Raw genomic sequence first — 24,349 nt, 5'->3', positions numbered from 1 at the left:
TAACAGTGGTGACCCAGGATACTTCCTTTTGCCATTAGCTAAACAGAAGCTTGTCTGCCTTCCTAACCTCTTCCTTCTCTCACACTTTGTTTTTACTAGAGACCCAATTAATTGGTTCCATTTTAAGCAAGTAACATGCAGGGGGGACGATCATAGGATGCCTTTAAATATTTCTATTAATTTTAACACTAAATAAGATAGTGTATCTTAATAGCTTAAAAGACTCCTTTCCTGGACATTAGAATTCCCAGAAAGAAACTGAACAGGAAATACTAAAGATTATTCCATTTTAGTGTTCTGCGTGCCTTAGCACACAAAGGAGACTCAGGACAAGGATGTCATTACTGCAGTCCTACTAGCATATGTATTTTGAAATACCATCTTATTTCCTTAGAATTATATACTAAACAAATGACTGATTCTAGCATATACAAAAAATGGATCCCTCATTCTACATAGGCTTCGATCAGGAAAGCAGCAGTTCTTCTACTGGCAATTCTTAAATAGCCAAGATTAATTTCAAAGACAAAAATTTAAAAGTAGTGAGGTAATTTTTTTGACTTCTTGGAAGTGCTGTCAGAGAAAATACAGCTTTTCATTCTGCTTTTTTTTATGTTGATAATAAATTGTGTTTCATTTTTTTGCTAATGCAATACTTCTTTTGCAGAGAGTTAAGAATCTATACTAGGCAATTGAGAGTCCATCACTTAAAAGATTGTCTTAAATTTTATGTGTCTGTTGTCCTTGTACTAGGACTAAGGGACTGAAAAAGGCTAACAGGATTCACATAGTTTTTGCAATATTTACAAAAAGGGGGAAAGAAAGTGGACAGAAAGGAAGTTTACATGTCATTTGAGTCAAAATACATGAAAGAATTGGACAGAAAAAATTTACGTAGTTGCTGAAAGAGAATCCCAGCAGTGTTTCTTCTAGCAGTTGACAAGATTTTGGTTCATTATGCAACAATGTATTTTAAAATGAAAGATGGGACCAAAAGCAATTTTGTAGAGTTGACCTTGAACTGAGACAGATTGCTATTTGGGTTAAGACTCAACAATCTCCAATCTTCACTTCCTGCATTTGCCATTTTCTTGGTGAACACACCAAGAATAAACGATTTTTTAAAAAATAAGTTATATTTTTAAAATGATTAAAATTCAAAACTACTTTTATTTTTCTGGGGTTGGTTTAAGTACACTTTTGGTTTTTTTTCCCCCCAACAAGGCACTTATGCCAAAGCAGATAGATATATATTTTGTCTATGAATAAGGGAGAAACAACTAATTCGAATCCTATGCATTATTGTCTTCAAAAGAGTTATTTCCTGGCTTATATAGGTTAGCGAGCGACTTCTTGTATTCTGCTAAATACATATGAAATACAAAGACTGTTGCAGTTCAGTGGGCTCTGGAGCAAAACCAAACATTAACTATAATATTAACTATATGAACTATAATATTTGGTTTTGCTCCAAAGCCCATTGAACTGCAACAGTCTTTGTTCAGTTTCATCAGGTTGGTTATTTAGATCATGCTTTTGCTCCAAGGCAGGTAATTTTAATATCAGCTTGGAAGATTAAAAAATAATTATTCACTGACAGGGAGAATTTAACCCAGACATAATCTACTGCTAATTGACTACCAATAGACATAGAATCAGTGGCCAGTAGTTCATCTGTGAGTCACATACCTAAGTAAAATGTTGAAATTCATTTGAATTGGTAATAATAATGATAACACTTATTGACTACTTACTGGGTTTTAGACCTGGTACTAAGTATTTCACATGTATTAGCTAATTCACTTCTCAGATTTTGTGTTTTTCAACTGGAAATAGTTGTTTCCAGTTGAACAATTTGAGGCTTAGAGTAATTGTACTCAAGGTCACATTTGTGGCAGATCCAGAATAGGAACTCCAACTCAGGCATTTGGATTGAAATGTATTTTACAAACTACCATACTATCCTGTTTTCTTGATATAATCAATTTTAGTGTCTTTCTTTTCAGATGAGGAAACTTGAGACCCAAATGATTGAATTGACTGAGATTAACAACTTGTTTCTTAAATTGAATGGAGTTTATCAGCACTAGAAACCAAGACTCCTGACTCTAAGTACAGTGTACTTTTCATTACAGTAGCTTCATTCTCAGACAACAAACTGTTGGTCCACACTAACCAGTTATTTTCAGAATATTTAAGTGTATAAAAGGACCCCTTAATGATTGCCCAGTACCAACACAATTTTAAAACAATATTGAAAAAGCAGAGCAGAATGACAGATACCATTTTCCCAAGAATTTAGGATTAAGTTAAATGGAATGAAGTTCCTTTTATCTACTGACCTATATTTAACTTAATTTCTATTTCCTTTTCTGAACCTCTTCTAAAAGAGGTGGTAGAACCATTATATTAAACAAAACATACTGATTTTTATTTTCAAGTATGTTACTTGAAATTAAGAGAAAAGTGTTATTCATAGATATTATTTACTTATATTATGCTATGCAAAATTCAAATTCTCTAATTTTTCTTCTTAAAATTGGTCTGTAGGTGATATTATGGTAATGAACTTTCTGCTAAAATAATTTTTATGACCCAGTCTTTCATTTGATTTTGACTTAGATGATCTTTAAATAAGTGTTTGATGGACTGGTTAAGGGAAGAATATTTATATTTATGGTTTGTTAAAACATTTCATCTCCATGGAAAAAACAGATGTGTATCGAGTATCTAAGACCATGCGGATTTCCTTCTTGTCCATTCATCATTTTGTAAATGTGTTGTGCTTATATAATTAGGATGAAATTTCCATTAGTTACTAATACTTCCTTTATCAGAATTGGTAAAAATCAGGGAAAAGATTAATCATGCTAAAGCTACAAAGGAATTTATTATTTGATGTTTCTTTCAAAGGATTTTCAAAGTGTGTGCATTAAATACAACATCTTAAGACCATGTTAAAAATCAAGCACCATAGTTCATTTTTAATTGGATTAAGTCATTGCTCTAGGTGGCCTCATAAATTAAAGATAACTATTTCTAAGGTCACTGCCCATGCCTTTGGAATGTTTGTGCTTGTATATTTCTTTATTATTTGTGATTGTATTCTTGTGTTTGCTCTTACAGCTTTTAGTGTTTGCCAGCAATCTTCTGTTTACTTTGGTAGACAAATAATGTTCTCACAGTTTGAACGTGTAAGTCCTGAAAACATAGTTTTGGGGGGGAGATTGTTTTCTGTTTTGTTATGCTGGGTCCTCATTGCCTAAATTAATACCTGGTACATAAAAATTGCTCAGTAAAAATTTATCAAATGAATTCTACTTTATTAAATCCTGAAGTCTTTCGGGGTATCTGGTCTTAAAGTGATTTCAATGACTGAAGAGATGGATAAAAGTCAGATGTTAGTACAGGTTCCTGTCATTTTTTAAAAAATATCATTTAACACACTAAATTTACCTATGTAAATAAAATAATTTCTGAATGGTATTTAAGCATGTTTACCTAATGTTTAAAAGATACAAATAGTTTAGAATAGAGACTTTAAAATGATTTGTCCTTGATTATTTTTGATTATGTACCACAAAGAAAGCCAGATGCTGTGTTAATTACTTACCATGATATTATCTTAATTTTCAGGACAATATTTTGAGGAATATCTTCCTAGTCTTATTAAATATGTGAAGTTAAGTAATTTGTTCAGGATAACACAGCTAGCAAGTAGCAGATTCAGGACTGTCTCCAAGCCTTTATTCTGTACTGCCTCATGTATACAAGAAGTTAAGCCCACAAGTATTATAGATCAAATACAGTGAATTAAGTCTCTAAGGACCAACTTTAGATTCTTTTTAGTCTAGCTGTATTTTTTAACTAGAGATATATAGATTCTTTGGAATTGTGATTAGAAGCAGATAATAGATTATAATATTTTTCTCACACATTTAAGAATTGAAAGATTCTGAGTAGGGTAATGATAGATTCTCATTAGTTTAGCAGGATTAATCTGGCTGACAAATAGACTTTAAGGCAGAGGCAGGGGGAAGAAAGGAGGATATTGCAATAATCTAGGCAAGAGATGGTGACTGCTTAGACCAGACAGTAAATCTTGGTCTTTATCGTTGAGCACTCATTTTTTGTTTTGTTTTGTTTTTTAAAGATTTATTTATTTTAGAGGGAGAGAGTGTGAGCCAGGGGAGGGGCAGAGGGAGAGAAAGAAAGAAGCAGTCTCCCCGCTGAGCATGGAGCCTGACTTAGTTGCACAACCCTGAGATCATGACTTGAGCTGAAATCAAGAGTTGAACACTTAACTGCGTCACCCAGGCACCCCTCGTGGGCACTTTTGCCAGTGCTTCCTGGAAGTAATTATAACTGGTTGAATTTGGAATGGATTTTGAAAGTAGAGTCAATGGTATTTCCTGAATGGTTAGAGAGAGAGTAAGAGAAGGAGGGAGGACAGAAGAACAGACTAAGATGATTCCAAGGCTTTGGCATAAATAACTGGAAAAAATATGTTGCCAATTCTGAGATAGAATCAAAACTGTGGTTTGGACCATTAAGTTTTAGACTTTCAAGTGGAGTATATTAGTGAAAACTATTAGACTGTCAAGTAAAGATGGATATATACAAAGTCTGATGTACTGAGCTTGGAGATATAAATGTAGGGATCATCAGTATAAAAATGACAGTTATTAAGACATTGGATTAGATAAGAACACCAGGGAAGGTTGAGTATAGAGAACAAACTACAGTCGATGGAGCTCTGAGATACTCCAAAAATTATTTAGGATAAGGAGATGGAACAGCCAGGGAGCATGAGGAAGGGGAGGCAACAAAGTAGAAAAATCAAGAGTGGCATCCTAGATGCAAAAATCTTGCAACAAAGTATTAAATTAAATTCAACCATACATTAAAAAGATTGGTTATTACAGTCAAGTGGGATTTAACCCAGGGATGCAAGGGCAGTTCAATACTCATAAATTAATCATTGTGAAACACACTTACAATAGAAAGAATGAAAACCACATGATTATCTCAGTTGATGTAGAAAAGCATTTGACAAACATGTGTTCATGATAAAAACTCTCAACGAAATGAGTTTAGAGGGGATATGACTCAATAAAGGCCATATATGGAAAATCCACAGCTGACATCATACTCAATGGTGAAAAACTGAAATCACAAGAAAGAGATGTCCCCTCTCAACATTTTTATTCAACATAGTACTGAAATCTTAGCCACGGCAGTCAGACAAGAAATAAAAGACAGTCAGATTGGTAAGGAAAAAGTAAAACCATCACTATTTGCAGATAACATGATACTATATATGAAATATCATAAAGACTTTGCCAGAAACCTACTAGAACTGATAAACGAAGTCAGTACAGCTGCAGCACACAAAATCAATATACAGAACTCTGCTGAATTTCTATATACTAAAAATAAACTAGTAGGAAGAGAAATTAGGAAACAATCCCATTTACAATTGCACCAAAGAGAATAAAATACCTGGGAATAAATTTAGCCAAGGAGGCAGAAGACCTACACTGCCAAAACTATAAAACGCTGATATAAGAAATTAAAGATGACACAAACAAATGGGAAAATATACCATGTTCATGGATTGGAAGAATTAATATTAAAATGTCCATACTACCCAAAGTAATCTACAGATTTAATGCAATTCATATCAAAATGCCAACGGTACTTTTCACAGGAATAGAAAAATAATGCTAACATTCATGTGGAACCACAAAAATCCCTTTATAGCAAAGCAAAGTTGATAAATAAGAGCAAAGCTGGATCATAATCCCAGATTTCAAGATGTACTATAAAGCTGTAGTAATCAAAACAGTATGGTACTGGCACAAAAATAGACACATAGATCAATGGAAACAGAATAGAGAGCCCAGAAATAAGCCTATAACTATATGGTCAATTATGATAAAGAGGCAAGAATATTCAATGAGAAAAAGTCTCTTCAACAAATGGTACTGGGAAAACTGGACAGCTACATGCAAAACAATGAAACTGGACCAGTTTCTTATACTACACACAAAAATAAAGGCAAAATGGATTAAGGCTTAAATGTGAGATCTGATACCATAAAAATCCTAGAGGATAGCAAAAGCAGTAATTTCTCTGACATTGGCAGTAGCAACATTTTTCTAGATATGTCTCCTGGGGCAAGGGAAGCAAAATCAAGAATAAACTATTGAGACTTCATCAAAATAAAAAGCTTCTGCAAGCAAAAGGACTAATCAACAAAACTAAAACACAACCTACTGAGTGGGAGAAGATATTTGCATATGATATATCCAGCAAAGTGTGAGTATCCAAAAAAAATTTTTTTTCTTGTATATAAGGAAAAATATATAAGGAACTTACACATCTCAGCACCCAAAAAACCAAATAATCCAGTTAAAAAGAAGACACAAACACACATTTCTTCAAAGAACACATCTATATGGCCAACAGACACATGAAAAGAAGCTCAAAATCACTCATCACCGTGGAAATACAAATAAACACTCCAATGAAATATCACTCCACACCTGTCAGAAAGCTAAAATCAACAACACAGGAAACAATTATTGATAAGGATGTGGAGAAAAAGGAACTCTCTTGTACAGTTGGTGGGAATGCAAACTGGTACAGCCACTGCAGGAAAGAGTATGAATATTTTTCAAAAAAGGAAAAACAGAATTACCATATGATCCAGTAATTCTTCTACTGAGTACCCGAAGAATACAAAAACACTTAATTCGAAAAGATATATACACCCCTGGGTTTACTGCATCATTATTTATAAAAGCCAAATTATAGAAGCAGCCCATGTGTCCATCAAAAGATGAAATGATAAAGAAGAGGTGGTATATATACACAATGGGATATCACTCATTTATAAAGTGAATGAAATCTTGCCATTTGCAACAACACAGTTGGACATAGATAGTATAGGGCTAGGTGAAATAACGCTATTAGAGAAAGATAAATACCCTATCATTTCGCTGGTATGGAATTTAAGAAACAAAACAAAGGAACAAAGGGAAAAAGAGACAAACCAAAAGACAGACTATTAACTATAGAGCACGGACCAATGGTTACCAGAGGGAAAATGGGGGGGGGGGGTATGGGTGAAATTGGTGAAGTGGATTAAGAATACCCTTACCATCATGAGAGTGAAAAAAAGATTAAGATGGTTAATTTTACATTACATGTTTTTTGCCACAATAAAAATATATTTGTTTGAAAAAAGAAAAAAAAAGTGGATGTGGTGTCTGTACACAGACACAGGCAGTGGAATATTACTCAGCCATAAAAAAATAATGAGTTTTTTTTTTTTAAACCATGTGCACCTATATGGATGGACCTGTAGGGTATTATGCTAATTGTAATGAGTCAGGGAAGATAAATACGTTGATTTCACATATGTGGAATCAAAAAACAGAAACAGTCTCCTAAATATAGGGAACTGGTGGCTGCCAGATTGAGGTCAGGAGGGAGATGGATGAAATAGATAAGGGAATTAAGGGGTACAAACTCTCAGGTATAAAATAACTAATAGAGATGAAAAGCACAGCATGAGCAGTGTAGTCATAATATTGTATTAATGTTTTATGGTGACAGATGGTGACTGTACTTGGTGAACTTTGAGTAATGTACAGAAATTGTCAAATTGGTGTTGTATACCTGAAGCTAATAGAACTTTGTGTGTTTCGATTATACTCCAATTTTTGTGAAAAATAAAGTGGCAGCCCAGAAGTCAATAAAATATTACAAAAACAAGAGAGTGATCACTTGTAGCAGATTCTTCAGATAATGTAAGACTGAAATATGAACATAGGATTGAAACATAAAACGCTATTGATGACATTCACCACAGAAGATTTTTATATAAACACAAATGTTTTGAAACCACTCATCTATACAATATCTTATGTTTGTGCTTCTCTAAATTTATTATTCTTACATAGGCAAACTACCTTGCAGTAGTTCTATAAATCTGAGCATATTATCCAGTATTGTCATATTCAAATATTTTAGTCAGTTATATAAATAGTAATTTTATTTACTTTAACAGTCAACAGTTAATTACGTGATTGCCAGATAAAGCTCTTACAAAATGTTTCCCTTGATTTTGTTTTAATAAGTTACTGTATGCCAGGAAAGACATGGACCTGAGGTCATCAGACCCAGGATTCAGTCCAAATTCCACCAATTACTAGTTGTGCGATCTTAAGCAAGTTAATTTCTCTAAATCTCGGTTTTCTCATTTGGAAGATAACAAGATAATAACTATTTTATGTGGTTGTTAATAAGAGACAGTGGGCCAGCATACAAAACATCTGGTCAGATGTCCAGCAAATAGTATAGTGAATAAGCGCTCAGGATCTGAAATCAAACAGACCAACTTCAAGTCCAAGAATTGACAGGTACTAGATGGGCCAGTTTCTTCACCTCTTTTAAGCCTCAGTTACCTGATCTATAAAATGGCTGTAGTAAAAATACCTTTCTTGCATGTTCATTAGAATTAAATGAGGTACTGTGTGTAAAAGTTTTAACTGTCCTCCACAAAATAAGTGCTTGACAAATGGTAGCTCTCAGTATTAGCACTCAGTAGGCTTGTATTTATTATCCTTGCTGTTACATTTAGAATAGTAAAGACTTTGTTTCTTAGTTTTGAGGGTCTTAGTTTGTAATTAGACTTGAAGGATGCCAAACATAGCTTATGGTGTTTGTATTTGTTTTGCTCTTTTGTGTTTTGTTTTTGTTTTTTCTAATTTCACTGCTGTCATTTCATTAGTAATGTTAAAAACCTTAAATGATCAGCTGGCAGCTAAGGTATGATTTTCAAAGCTATGCTTATGTCCATATAAGTATATTTAAATGGATAGAGTCAAAAGAAAACAGCTGCCCTATGACTTACTGATATTAGAGATGGAAACAAAGACCGTTTAGGTCAAAGTAGAAAAAACAGCCTTTAATGAAAATACCAAGACACAATTTATGACAAAACACAGAAGACTTACATACTTCAAGAAGATCACAGAAATCACCTAATTCAGGTCCTGATTTTTTATAGGTGAAGGGATATTGAGTTTCTGAAAAATTTGGTGACATGTCCAAGATCAAGGCCAAGAAGGAATAATTTTCTGATTCCTAGTTACTCTTCATAAGAGCATAGTTTAGGTATGCTTTCATCTGTATTTATTGTCAAAAATAAAAATAAAAGATTTTGAGAGGACCAAGTGATAATTATGTTTCAAATGTGGTGTAAAATTGAGGACATTGATTTATATTATAGATGTTATTTTTTCTCCAAACTTTTTTTTTGATAATCAGAAAACCTAGAAGAGGATTTGTATTTAAAGCAACTGCATAGCAGTTAATTTTCATAAGACCTTAACAGCAGAAATAATGGGAGTCAGTTTTTTAAGCAGTAAAATATCCTAGATGGAGATTTGTGTCATATTTTCTGTAATTGATTGGCATCAACTCTTAATAGTTCTTACTAGGTATGGAAAACTGTACATTTCTCAGTGTGGTAAAACAGTTTTAATTTTTTTTAAAAGGCCAGTTGCTCTAATGGAATGAATTTATAAAGCTGTCTTCTTATTTTAAAACTCTGATAATGTGGAAAAGAGCAATTTAATATTTGGTAGGTCATTTGTTTCCTTAAACATAAACTTGGTTGCCCTAATTTGTGTCTTACATCTTACAGTAACTGTGGAATAATCATTACATTGTATGCTTGTGTTTGTGGTGAACCTTTTAACGAGTTATATTAAATTTTCTTTTGATATTAAGTTGCTTTCTACAAATTACGGTAATATCAACCAACATATTCATTTGTTATTTCTAGTTAATTGTGTTAGGCAAAAGAATTATAAATAGGAGTTTAGATTTTTCTATTATTTCCCTTCACGGTATAAAATTAAAAATATCAAAAAAAAAAAAACTTACAAAAAGATCTGCTCTTCTCTAGATTGTAATTTTTGCTTCTTTGTCTTGTTTTGTAGAGCTACATTCACGGAAGCAGCCAAGCTCAATTCGTGGCAGAGTCACACATTATTCTGGTACTAAGTATCCTTTAAAATACTGATGGATTAAAAAGGACGAAAGTTGCATGCTATCAAACTGACTTTTTTTATAACAATTATTAAGATTTTTAAAAGACATTAAATGTTAAACTTTATGTTACTTTCTAGTTTCTATGCTAATTATTTCTTACTATTTAATTTTCTTTTTATTCTGAGTCATTAACAGACTATAATTTTCTCTTTTTTTACTGACTGTTGAATTGCAGAGTATAGTTTTTGCTCTGCATTGTTTATCTTTGGCTTAAATCTTTCTGTGGAGTTTTGTGTGGTTTTACCCTATAGGATCCTAACAGGGAGAAAAAAAGTGTCCTAAAATATAAAAAGCAGAATTTTAAAATACTATCTATCTTACTACTGGTTCCCTTAAACATTATGGTAAGTCAGAAGAGGGAGATTTAAGATGGTTAAACATGTCTTTTTGGAACATAAATGTTATGAATCAGATAAGGGAGTACAGTATGGTTTGAGACCATACTGTACAGGATAGAATAGGAAACAGGTAAGGTTAAAGTGTCTAATTAAAACCAAACTCTGAATACTCTCAGAATGAAATAAAGTTACTCTTTGAGTAAACAAGTGTATCTTGGGGGAGCACTAATGTTTGTGTGTCTTGAGAAATTTTTGAAGGTTAAATTTATAATGTTGAACATATTGAGTCATCATCAGGATTTAAAGTGTGCCTATAGAATTGTTTATAAAATTTGATTACTTTTCTGGTTACTAAAATTCATATTCAGCTGAAGTAATCTAGACCAAATTTTCAGTATTTTATATAATCAGAGCTATTTAAACCTTTAAGGAATCTTAGAACTCATCTAGGTCCAAATCTCATTTTATAGGTAGGAAAACTTAAAACCCACAAAATTTAATTGACTTGCTTTAAGTTGAAGGAAGAACTAGAATTCACCTTTTTCATGGTCTATTAAGTTTTATATACGTTATTATGGTCTGTGATACGGGATTTCATGAATAAATGTCAATCATGCCATCTTGAAGTTTTTAATTTTAATCTGGAAGGCAACGACTATCTTTAATATCATTAAGGTTTTTTGTATTTCTTTACCTTTAACAGTGCATTTTTTAATTCACCAGCAAGTATGTATTTCTACCTTCAGCTTTTTAAGTAATCTATTTTATTTGCATAATATGTTCTGGACAGTGCGTCAGGTGTTGGTATAGACTGAGTCTTCTGTTAATTGTAGTGGTGGAGGAAAGGGGCAGGAGTGCTTAAAGCACTTCCATTTCTCAAGAAGCTTACAAACTTCTTCATTTATAAAATCACAATTAGCAAAGTAACCACATGGCATTTCCGTGTGAAGTAAATGATATAGCACACAAAAAACATCAAGTACTCGCTACAGGCTGTTTTGGGTTTTTTTCCCCCTTTTCTTTTTCCATCAGTTCTACATTTGTATTTCTTCCACCCTTTACACGTACTTGTGTGCATATGTGCAGTTGTGCATATCTTCAGCCCATTTCTTGATTGCATGTATTTAATTACCTGTGTGCTTTCTTAAGAAGCTACTAGTACGAGTATGTTTTTGCTGCCGTTTGTTTCATAGATTAAAATTGGAAATAGCAGTATTTGAATTAGCATTTTCAAGTTTAGTGATCTTGATCAGTAAGTGCTAAGTTTCTCTTTTCTAACTTTAATACGGTAAGAGATTCATATTTTATGCACATCAGAGACTCCATGGTGACAAAATGACGTATTTCCGAATCTATGTATTGGAACATCTCCTTCCCCTTACTGGAAAATAAAGGAAGACCATCTTTAATCTTTACTTACTTCTCCATTATATAAATGTACTTATGAAGCAAAATACATTTGTGTTGAAGCACATTGGTAGGAAAAAAAACTACTACAGGCAATATTTCAACTTTTATTTATATATTGTAGGCTTTTATTTTCTTTTCTATCCTATTTCAGTCCATGATACGGCATTTTAGCTGTGTACGTTATTCAAAGCAGCTAGTCTATGAAACGCATCAGGAGTACCTAGCAAAAAGCTATGTTGAGACCATCATTGTATGGCAGGAATTCTCCAGGGGTTCATTTCATGGCTCATTGACATCAAGCTGAGATTTACGATGCAAAGAAATTTCACAAGCAATATGAAGTCTTCCATGTAGATTTTTAACAGTAATACAGAACAGATTTAAAAGTACTTATTCTCTTTATGCTACCAATAGGTTACTAACTGTTGCTTTATTCTCCTGGTTTGTTTTGTTTGTTGTACTGATAACTGTGAAAGAGAAAATGTCTTTTAAAATGGTGGACTCATTAAAATTATTGGTGAAAGTTAAAAAGTAACCAAAGTAATAATTTCTGATTTTACTTCCACTTGGCAGAGTCTACTGATCTTTTTAAAACTTACCATGTATTTTTTTTTGTAATTTGCATGTGTATTTTTTCATTTATACCAAAAAAAAAAACAAAACGTAAATTCCAGATGGTCACTTTTTCTTTATCTGAAGAGAACATGTCTGCTTTTTGCTTTTCTCCTTCTGATTTAGTAAGCCAAATCATTAGATGCAATTGCTGTATGCAAAATTTTGTTGGAAAAAACCTAAGAACAGATGGAGTCATTTGATGTCATAGGTTATAGATTCATACTTACTAAAAATAAGATTTTTCTCACTATTAGTAGTGTTTTATTCTCTCAGTACCTTGTTTAGGAAAAAAAGAAACAGTCCTAAGTAGTTCATGAGAGAAAACTATATGAGAAAGAAGAAATATCACAACATTTTAATATGGAATATGTAAAGAAAGAATAACTTATGTAATCCTTTTATTTTTTTCCAGTAAAAATTCATTGCTACTTATTTTTCATTCAGTTATGTTTCAGTACCTGATGCAAACATATTTGCTGTTTACAATAAGATGGACTGATAGAAAAATAATTGTAATTTAGTGTGATAAGTGTTAGAATGAATGCTTGGAAGTGCAAAAGAAGGAGCAACTCACTGCCTAGAGAACTTGCACTGACTTTCATCTGGTTTTGATACAGTGGAAAAAGGAGTTTCCCAGACAGAGAATGAATGAGAATATTCTAGAAGGTCTGGCAGATACAAAAACATAAAATGAGAGAGAATATTCACAAATGCTGAAGAGAAGATTGATAAACATTTACTTTAGATGGATAATGAAAATCTTCCCATACTTTGCCAAGAAATTTGAACCTTATCTGAATTCACCAAGATGTGGTCTATATGTGCTGGTAGAAACAGGATACATGAGTTCTAGGACTGGCTTTTACTGTTTTAAAACTCTGATCTACCCCTTCATTCTCCACATCTGTCAAGTTCTAGGGTCTCAAGATGATGACATGAGATAAACATCTTTTGGAAGTAAAAGTGCTTATATAAAAGACAAAGGGTACATTAGCAATAATTTTAAAATATTTATATACACACACACACACACTTATAAAGATCACATTTGCTTTTCCTATGAGAAATATATTTGTTTTCCATTTATTATGAATGAATATTATTTTACTTTGCATATGTTTTTAATCTGTGATAGCAAATGTTTTAGTATGTTATATCCAAGGAAAAACATACTACATAAAAAAAGTAATGATGGATGCAAATTGAAGATAATTTTAGATTTAGATCTCTGTAAGTCTTCCATAAGATGCTAACATTTTTTTTGACATGTGTTCTCATTTATCTTTAAATTGACAATCTTCTCTCTCTTCAGAGGAGCAACAGTAAACAACATCACGTACAACTGAGAATGGATCATAATGTAGTGCATGTGTATTTGTTAGTAGTTCAGCAGGATGCTTAGTGCCTCTGAGTGCTGTATATAATTTATACAAGTAGCAGCTTCTGTTTTATGTGGGGTTATGTCAATATTTTGACTTTTTAAGCAGTAAAAGGTTGTTGACAGATTAAGCAGAGAAACTCAGGTGTGCACAGTAAGTATATATTGCTATGACATTACTCAATACAAATGTGAAAGTAATACAGAAGTAGACTGGGTGTGTGTGTGTGTGTGTGTGTGTGTGTGTGTGTGTGTGTAGGCATAGGCATTAGCAAATTCAGAACAATAGAAAAAGTCTCAGAAACGTATTCATCCACTGTATAGCTCCATCTCTTATTCTGATGTTGGGACTCTTCAATAAGACACAGCCATAATGGCTACACTCACAATTTAATGGCAGAAAATCAGCTGTTATTCCAGAGTTAAACATAGAAACTCAAATCTGTGCTGAGTCATTCAACCCTCTACTCAGCAAAGGAAGCCCTACTCATCAAATCTGACAGATGATCATCTAGCTTTTCCTCTTTCTTAATACTTTGCCTAAAACTTATGTTACAGATGTGATTTTTTTCCCCAAATGGTAAGTCTTATTAGGCCCTTTCTTAACCAAAATTTTTTTTCATTGATATGTTGTAACTCAAGTTAAATAAGTTAAATAATAATTCTCAACACTCAAAGGCCTGAATTTAAAAAGGTATCTTTAAATAAAAGAGAGGGAAAGTTGGCTAGTTTAAAACCATTTTAGTTTAATTCATGCATCTTAATTACAACTATCAAGTTTAAAGTAGGTTCACAGCTTATTTTTTTGGTAAAGCCTAGAAAACTCAGGTTTGCAGGAAATATTCTGAAGATCAGAGCACACTTGTTTCTTGACCCTACTGCTTTTGAATAGAGTATTTTACCTTGGGGTTATACACAGCCATATAACTAGTCATTCCTTTGCTTTAAAATCCTACTTCGGGGTTGTATGCAGTGTATTTACTAAGTTCTTGTGTTTATTTTCAAGTAAATAAAACTAACTTCCTCTCAGATATAACAGTTTATAGTGCCTTTGGCACTGCCTTGGATCCTCTGTAACAGTAGTTGACAAACTAGGACCAATGAGTGCCAAATCCAGTCTACTATTCAGGTAAATAAAGTTCTGTTGGAACATAGACACACCTATTCATTTCTGTGTTGTCTGTGATTACTTTGCACTCCAACAGCAGAGTTGAGTAGTAACTGTACATCATACAGCTTGCACAGACCAAAGTATTTATACTTGAACCTTGAAAAGTGTGTTAGGAGTGCTGACCCCTCCACACACACAGTTAGAAATCCACATAATACTTTTTACTCCTCAAAAATTTATTAATAGCCTACTGTTATGTGGAAGTCTTACTGATAACATAATCAGTACATATTGTGTAATATATGTATTATATACTTACTACAAATTGTATGTATTATATACTTCTTACAGATAAAGCTAAAGCAAAGAAAATATTAAGAAAATCATAAAGAGAAAGTACATTTATAATACTATACTACAGTAACAAAAAAAAAATTGCATACAAGTGGACCTGAGCACTTCAAACCTGTGTTTTTCAAAGTCAACTGTACTTTCTAGGCCTTTACAGAAAAACTTTGCGAACTGCTGCTCTGTAGGATGTGGTAAAGAAAGCAAAACCCCACAACCTTATTACCTCAAGATAGTTGCTGTTAACTTTATTATCTTTCCCTCCATTTCCAGCTATTTTGTTCCTTTACTCCTCTCATCATTTTACTATAACCCTGTGATATCATCCTACCTCATTTCTTTTATGGTTTTTTGATTGGCAACTGTCACTAGTTTTGTGGCTTTCTATAAATTATTCAGACGTCTCTGCTTCATTTTCCTTATTTGTAAACTGAGGAAGAGGATATCTGTGTCAAAGAACTGAATGGCAGTGGATGAGATGATGAACAAAAATTTCCTGCCTTTTTAGGGGTTAACATTGTAGTGGCAGGAGAAAGACAGTAAGTAAATTAAAAAGAAAAAGTGAAATATTTTTCAAAAGCAGTGTTACAGAGAAAGGACAAGAAAACAGTTTTTTCCTAGAGGAGGCTTCTCTGATAAGATGTCATTTGAGCAGAAACTAAAAGGGAAATGAGGTATGTGGATATTTGGGAGAAGAGCATTAAGCAGGGGAATATCAAGTACAAAGATGTGAAGGCAGAGAGATTGCAGTCTTGTTGGAAAAATAGCTAGTAGGACAAGAATAAGAGCAAACAAGGGCAGACAAGTATACGCTGTGGATCAGGGTACAAATCATGTATGGCCTAGAGGCCATTTTGAATGACATGAAAAGCTTACATTACCTGACTTAAAAATACTGAGAATATTTTTAAGATTTAAGGGTACAAATTTCATAAGGGAGAAACAACCACAAAATTCATAGGGAAAGATAAATAATTTGCCACATTAAAATGACAACTCTGCATAACAAAGCAACTTAAAAAAAAGAATGAGCTCGGCATCATGACAATATGAGTTGTTCCTTTTGTCTTTTTGATTTACAAGTACTTGGACATCAGTAACCAAACAAAAGTACCTCTGCTCAATACACCAGGACACCCCTCTGTACCTCCTGTGGTGGGTGAATAAAATGTCAGAGAGGGCTGGATCCAAAAGCAGTCTGTGAGCCTGCCCCATACCCACTTGCTGCCATCAGAAAAGGTAATGTGGAGAGTGAAAAAATGGTACACCCACCGGAGATGGAATATTTTGGGGATCCAGCCAGCCTGATGGGAGAAGCTGGCAAACAGGGCAGAGAAAAAAAGAGTAAAATACACCAAGTTGCCCTTCTGCCCCAGGGCAACACTGCCACCTGCTAGGCTTGGAGGGTGGCGAGCTACGGCAGCAACATCTCCTGCAGAAGAGGTGGAAAAGGAAAGTGGAGAGGGACAGATGGCCTGGGAGTACAGGCTGCAGGGACTAGCAACACCCAGCTCTCTGAGGGGGGACTTCATGACTCAGGGGAGGCTCCAAGATTTCAGCAGAAGGTCAGCCTGTGAACCTCTGGGATTTCTGCACCGGAGGATCCTCTTACTGGCCCAAGGGTACTCCCAAAGCACCAGATGCTAAGCCCATACCTACTCAGAGTCTGCCACCAGGTTTTTGTTTTGTTTTGTTTTGTTTTGTTTTGTTTTGTTTTGTTTTGTTTTGTTTTTAAATAGCAAAAAAAACCCAGTTCTTTTTACAGCCCTGCCCCTAAGGGTAACAGTGAAAGCCAGCGCCAGTAAGAAAGCCCAAAAACTTGTGCTGTAGCACCACCTTCTGGAAAACAAGGTAAAGGTTTCTAACTGCCAGCCTGTTGAACGGTAACAAAGAAAACAAAGGCCTGTGCTCCTTCAAATGGGACAGCAGAGGCACACTTCATTAGACACTGTGAAAAATCACAGTAATATGATATCACAAAAAGGGTAATTCTCCAGCAACTGAACTTCAACATATGGAATATTGTAATCTAACTGATAATTCAAAATTTCTTCATAAGAATGAAGAAATTTAATTAGCTACAAGAAAACTCTGGCAATTCAGTGAACTCAGGAATAAAATTAATGAATAGAAGGAGTTCTTTATACAGAGATCTAAATTTTTAAAAAAGAATGAAACAAATTCTGGAGCTGAGAAACTTAATAAATGAGATAAAGAATACATTAGAAAGCATACAAAATAGGGCACATCAGGTGGAAGAAAAAATAAGCAAGTTGGGGAATAGGAATTTAGAAATGACTCAGTTGGAAGAAGAGGGAACTAATATTTTTTAAAAGTTAAGAAATCCTTAAGAGTTATTGCTCTGTCAGACAAGCAAATATCAGAATAATTGGTATACCACAAGGAGAAGAGAGGGCGAAGGAGACAGAGTTTATTTAAAGTAGTAATAGCTGAGAACTTCCGAAACCTGGGAAAGAAACTAGACATGTAAGTCTACTAAGTTAGGGGACCACCTTATTATCTCAATGCAAAAAGATCTCCAAGAAACTGTTGAAAATCAATTATAAAGAAATAATCTTAAAGGCAGCCAAGGAAAAAAGGAAAATAACCTAGAAAGGAACCCCCATTAAGCTATCAATGGATTTCTCAGCAGAAACTCTATAGGCCAGAAGAGAGTGAACGACATATCCAAAGTATTGAAAGATTAAAATTACCAGTCAAGAATACTTTTATCTCATAAAATTATCCTTCAAATATGAATGAGAAATAAAGGCTGAAGAAACTCAACACCACCATACCTGTCTTGTAAATAATTCTGAAAGGAGTTTTTCAACTTGAAATAAAAAGATGCTAATTAGAGACACAGAAAAAAAAATGAAAGTCCACAAAACTCTGATAAAGGTGATAGAACTGTAACTTATTAGAATGTGTTAACCACTTAATATAAAGTTTAAAGGAAAGAACATTAAAAATAATTATAGCTACTGCAATTTGTTAAGGAATTCACAACATAAAAAGATGTGACATCAAAAACAAAAAGGTGAGGAGTGAAAGGGTAGAACTTTATTGGTAAATCAAGCAAAAAAAAAGGTTGTTTTTTTTTTTTTTCCCTGCTGATAGCAGCTTATGGGAGATGTTTTATCTAAGCTTCATGATAACCACAGGTTAAAAATCTAGAGACAGGAAACCAAAAATGGGGGAGGATATCGGGGGAGACTGAACAAATTACTATGGAAAACCACAAATTTACAAAGAAACGGGGGAAAAGAAACATTGGAGATACAAACATCCAGAAGACAAAAGATAAGATGGCAGTATTAAATCCTTATATATCACTAATCATGCTAAATGTAAATGGATTGAAATCACCAATCAGAAGGGGCACAGACTAGCTGAATGGATTTTTTAAAAAGCAAGACCCAAATATATGCTGCCTGTTGGGGACATTTCAGCTCTAAACATACACGTGGGCTCAATATAAAGAAATGGAAGAGGATATTCTAAGCAAGTGTAAACCAAAAGAAAGTGGGATTAGCTATACTTAGGTTGGGCAAAACAGACTTCAAGCCAAAAATGTTAACAAAAGACAAAGTAGGTCATTATATAATGATAAACGGGTCAATACATCAAGAAGAGATAACAAATGTAAATATATATGCACCAGACATATCAGAGCAGCAAAATATGTTCATCAAATAATAACATCTCAATAGAGAAATAGAACACAATGCAGTAAGAGTAGGGAATTTCAGTAACACAGTGTCAGCAATTTCTAGACCTATCCAGATAGAATCGGACCACACTTTAGAACAAATGGATGTAGGACATTCCATCCAATAGCATAAAACACATTCTCTTGTTAAGTGCATATGGAACATTCTCCAGGATAAATGATTTGGTAAGACCCACAGCACATATTAGCAAATTTAAGAAGACTGTAATCATACCAACTATCCTTTCTGACCACAATGGTATGAAACTATAAATCAATAAGAGGAAATCTAGGAAATCTACAAATACATGGAAACTAAACAACGTATCTCTAAACAACCAATAGGTCAAAAATAAATAAATAAATAAATAAATAAATAATATCTTCAAACAAATGAAAATGGAAATACAACATACCAAACTAACAGGATACAACAAAAGCAGTTCTGAGAGGAAAGTTTTATAGCAATAAATGCATATATTGAAAAATGATAATCTCAAGTAATCAACCTAACTTTACATCTCAAAGAACTAAAGAAAGGACAACAAATTAAGCCCAAAGTTAACAGAAGAAAGGAAATGAGTACAAAGTAGAACTAAATGAAATAAAGACCAGAAAATCAATAGAATGGATGGATGAAACTAAGAGCTGATTCTTCAAAAAGATACAAAATTGACAAACCTTTAGCTAAACCAAGAAAAAAAGAAGACTCAAAATTAGAAGTAAAAGTGGAGATATTAGAACTGATACTTGAGAAATATGTAGGATCATAACAGATTTCTGTGAATAATTATATGCCAAAAATTACATCATTTAGAAGAAATGAATACATTCATAGAAACACAATTTGCCAACAGTGAATCAGGAAAAAATAGAAAATATGAACAGATCAAATATGAGTAAAAATATTCTATCTGTAATCAAAAACCTCCCAACACAGAAAACCCCAGAACCAAGTGGCTTCACTGGAGAAGTGTACCTAACACTTAAATAAGAATTAACACCAATCCTTCTCAATTCCACCAAAAAATTGAGGAATACGGGACACTTCCAGATTCATTCTATGAGGCCAGCATTACACCGATACTAAAACTGAATAAGGACACGACAACAAAACTATAGACTAATATCCCTGGTACTACAAACACAAAAATTTGTCAACAGACTATCAGTAAACCAAATTCAAGAACACTTAAAAAGAATTATACACCATAACTGAGTGGGACTTAAAAAGAATTATACACCGTAACCTAGAATTCAAGGATGGTTCGACATGCAAATCAATAAATGTAATACATAACATCATTGAAATGAAAGATAGAAATCACATGTTCATCTCAATAGATGCAGAAAAAGATTTGACAAAATGCGACATCCTTTCGTGATAAAAAAATCCTTAATGGATTAGGTATAGTCAGAACATCCACAGCATAATGAAAGCCATATACAAGAAACCCATAGCTGACCTTGTATTTTTTTTAAAGATTTTATTTATTTGAGAGAGAGAGCGCGCACGCAGAAGTTTGGAGAGGGAGAGGCAGAGGGAGAAGCAGACTCCCTGCTGAGCAGGGAGCCCGATGTGGGACTCATTCCCAGGACCCTGAGATCATGACCTGAGCTGAAGGCAGACACCTAACCGACTGAGCCACCCAAGTGCTCCGCTAACATTGTATTCAGTGGGAAAAAAACTGAAAGCTTTTCCTCTAAGATCAGGAACAAGACAAGGATGTCCACTCTCACCACTCAAATTCTGTACTCTACTGGAAGTCCCAGCTAGAGCAATCAACACAAAGAAATAGAAGGCATCTAAATTGGAAAGAAAGAAGTAATTTGTTGCTACTTGCAGATGATATGAGCTTATATATATCTATATCAGTATCAATAGAGAGAATCCCAAACTCTGAACCAAAAAACTGTTGAAACTAATCAACAATTTCTGTAAAGTTGCAGGATACAAAATCAACTTGCAGAAATGAGTTGCATTTCTTTAATGATGAAACACCTGAAAAAGAAAAAAACCATCCAATTTACAATATCAAAATTAAAAAAAATCTTAAGAATAAATTTAACCAAGGACATGATAAATCTGTACACCAAAACTACAAGACTTTGCTGAAAGAAATCAAAACACAAATGTAAATACATTCCATGTTCATGGATCCAAAGACTATTGTTAAAATGTCTATACTTCCCAAAGCTATCTAAAGATTCAATGCAATCCTCATCAAAATGTAAAGGCATTCTTTACAGAAATAGGAGAAACAATCCTAAAATTTGTACTGAACCATAAAAGGCTCCAAACAGCTAAAGCAGTCCTAAGGTAAAAGAACAAAGCCAGAAGTATTATGCTTCCAGATTTCAAACAACTGGTCAAAGCTAGAGTAATAAAAACAGTATTGTACTGGCACCAAAACAGACCCAGAGACCAAGGAAATCAAATAGATAGCCCAAAATTAAACTCCTGCATATACAACTAGTGTTTGACAAGGAATCCAAGAACACTCAGTGGGGAAAATATGCTCTCTTCAATAAAGAGTGTTGAGAAAATGAATAAGCACATGCAGAAGAATGAAATTGGACCCCTATCTTGTGCCACTCACAAAAGTGAACCAAAATGACTTAAACAAAAGACCTAGTACTCTAAAACTCATAGGAGAAAACACAAGGAAGAAGCTCATTGACACTGTTCTCGATGGCAATGATTTTTTGGATATGTCACCGAAAACATGACAACAAAAGAAAAAAAAATGGGACTACACCAAATTAAAGGCTCTGCAAAGCCAAAGAAACAACATGAAAAGGCAACCTACAGAATGCAAGAAAATTTTTGCCAACTCCATGTATCAGTTAAGGGGGTAATATCCAAAATACATTAAGAACTCATACAACTCAATTACAAAAAAATAACTTGATTAAAAAATGGGCAGAGGAGCTAAATAGCCAATTTTCCAAAGAAGATATGCAAATAGTCAACAGATAAATTAAAAAATCCTCCATATCACTAATCATCAGGGAAATGCGAATCAATGCCACCATGAGATATCACCCCACTCTTATAATTTAAGTCTGTTATCAAAAAGATAAGAAATAAATGTTGGTGAGGCTATAGAGTATAGAGAACCCTTGTGCTCTGTTGATGGGAATGTAAATTGGTGCAGCCACTATGGAAAAACAGTATGGAGTGTCCTCAAAAAATTAAAAATAGAACTACCATATAATTTAGCAATTTCACTTCTGGGTATGTGTCCAGAACCACTAGTTGAGGTAGGTACATGCACCCCTGTGTTAGTGCAGCATTATTCAGAATAGCCAGATACGGATACAACCTAAGTGTCTGTTGATAGATGAATGGTTTAAAAAAAAAATTGATACACAGTTATTGTTCAGCCATGAAAAAGTAGGATGTCTTGATGTTTGCAACAATATGAATGAAATTTGAGTACATTATGCTAAGTGAGATCAAAGACAGCTACTGTATGATATCACTTATATGCAGAATTTTAAAAAGCCAAGCTTGTCAAAACAGTAAAATGGTGGTTACCAGAGGATGGGAGGAAGGGTTATAAGGCAGCTAAGGATATAAAGTTAACAATAGGTAGTAAATAGATGGTAGAGAATTAATGCACAGTGAAATGAATATAGATAATAATATTGTACTGTAATCAAATTTGCTAAGAGTCTAGAACTTAATTATTTCAACCCTTGAAATAGGATAATTATGTAGTATGATAGAGGTGATCATTACCACTACAGTGGCAATCAAATTACAATATATATGTGTATTAAGTTAATATGTTGTAACCCTTAAATTTACACAATATCTTATATTAGGCATATTAAGGTTTTAATATATTAAAAAAAATGTGAGAAGACTTCTATTGCATTGTAGTTAAGAGCAAATGGATATTGGCTCAGATAGCCTTGGTTTGAAATCTGGGTCCAGCACTACTTAACATCTTGTGCTAGTTATGAATCTGTAATTTTCATTATCCCAATTTATAAGTAAGACTAAAACAGTGCCCACCTCACAGCACTATTAGAAGTCTTAATGAGAGAAATCCATGCACAGTGCTTAGCGCAGTTGCCTGCACATAGTTGGGGTAAATAAATGTTGGCTCTTAGTATCAAATACATACATACTTATATGTAAAGGAAGAATCCAAATGCAACACTTCAGTCAATTCACATCCAGAAAAAGGAATCACCCTACAAATTAACTAAAGAAAAATACAAATATGGGTAAAAGACTTAACAGGAAAACTGGCAAAAAAAAAAAATGAGCACTATACAAAAAGGTTAAACAAAAAGAGGAATGAACTTATCAAAGGATGCTCAGACTGTTAATACAGATTGTCACTCATCAGTTTGATAAAATAGTTTGGCAAAGCTACTGGTGAATATAAGAAAAATAAAATATGATTGTACCTTAGTAAATTCGAAAATACACATATGCCCCCTCTAAAAAATCCACCTCTAAGTGTAGATCTTATAGAAAATATTGCATATGTACATGTAAACAGATATCCTTGTAAGAATATTTATAATAAACATTTGGAAACAATTGTGCATCAGTAAAATAAAGCAATAAAGTGGTATATGCTTATGAAAATCCTATAATTCTGTCACAAATTGGATTTGTGTGAAATTAAAAAACAGTTCCAACAAGAAGCATGTTGTTCACATAGTTTTCACATTGTAACTTAACTATTTGAAGAGGAAAAGTAGTAAAAAATGGTATGAAGATCTTTATACTTGTGTAATCATAGTTAATATCCAATATTCCTTTGCCTTATAAAGCACACTCTTTAAGATTTTATCTGCATATAGTTGTGTTCATAACACACATATGTATGTGTACATGGGTGTTTGTGTATGTATAAAATTTTATTTTGAAAATATTTTTATATATGGATATACTTTTATTAAAATTTTTAAGTGTTTAATTTTGTAAAACTTACTTTCCCGAGTAATAGAAATAGTTCCGTTTCCCCACGATTATATTAGTGGAATTTTAGAAGCATTTGGAGTGATATTTATTTTCCTTATAATATCTACATAAAATCATTTTAAATGTTATTTATATTCTGAATATTTGCAAAAAGTATTTTGTTAGAGTTAAAATAATCTGGAATCCTGTGTGAATTTAAATGTGTAGATTCAAATTTGTACCTGAATATAATAAAGGATGTTAAGGTGAATTACAAAATAGAAACCAGACTTGAGAATTCCCTTAGCAGACAAAATCATTAAAGCCACATAAACAAGACTAGATCTAGCCCTTTTCATGAATATAAGTGAAACTTAACTTG

The 24,349-nt window shown here is 33.3% G+C and overlaps 1 protein-coding gene across 2 annotated transcripts in view; it reads left to right on the top strand.

The window, feature by feature from the left end:
* TUSC3 (tumor suppressor candidate 3) overlaps positions 1-24,349 on the top strand; it is a 185,963-nt gene that overhangs the window by 145,797 nt on the left and 15,817 nt on the right. For both annotated transcript variants that reach the window (XM_034647488.1, XM_034647489.1), the window contains exon 7: positions 10,017-10,080. In XM_034647488.1, the coding sequence (XP_034503379.1) occupies positions 10,017-10,080 (64 nt within the window). The remainder of the gene's footprint in view (positions 1-10,016; positions 10,081-24,349) is intronic.

Source organism: Ailuropoda melanoleuca, chromosome 18 (genome assembly GCF_002007445.2).
Source record: "Ailuropoda melanoleuca isolate Jingjing chromosome 18, ASM200744v2, whole genome shotgun sequence".
In the NCBI taxonomy this organism is placed as follows: domain Eukaryota; kingdom Metazoa; phylum Chordata; class Mammalia; order Carnivora; family Ursidae; genus Ailuropoda; species Ailuropoda melanoleuca.
Note: the sequence above shows the minus strand (reverse complement) of the source record. Positions and strands in the feature narration are given on the sequence as shown.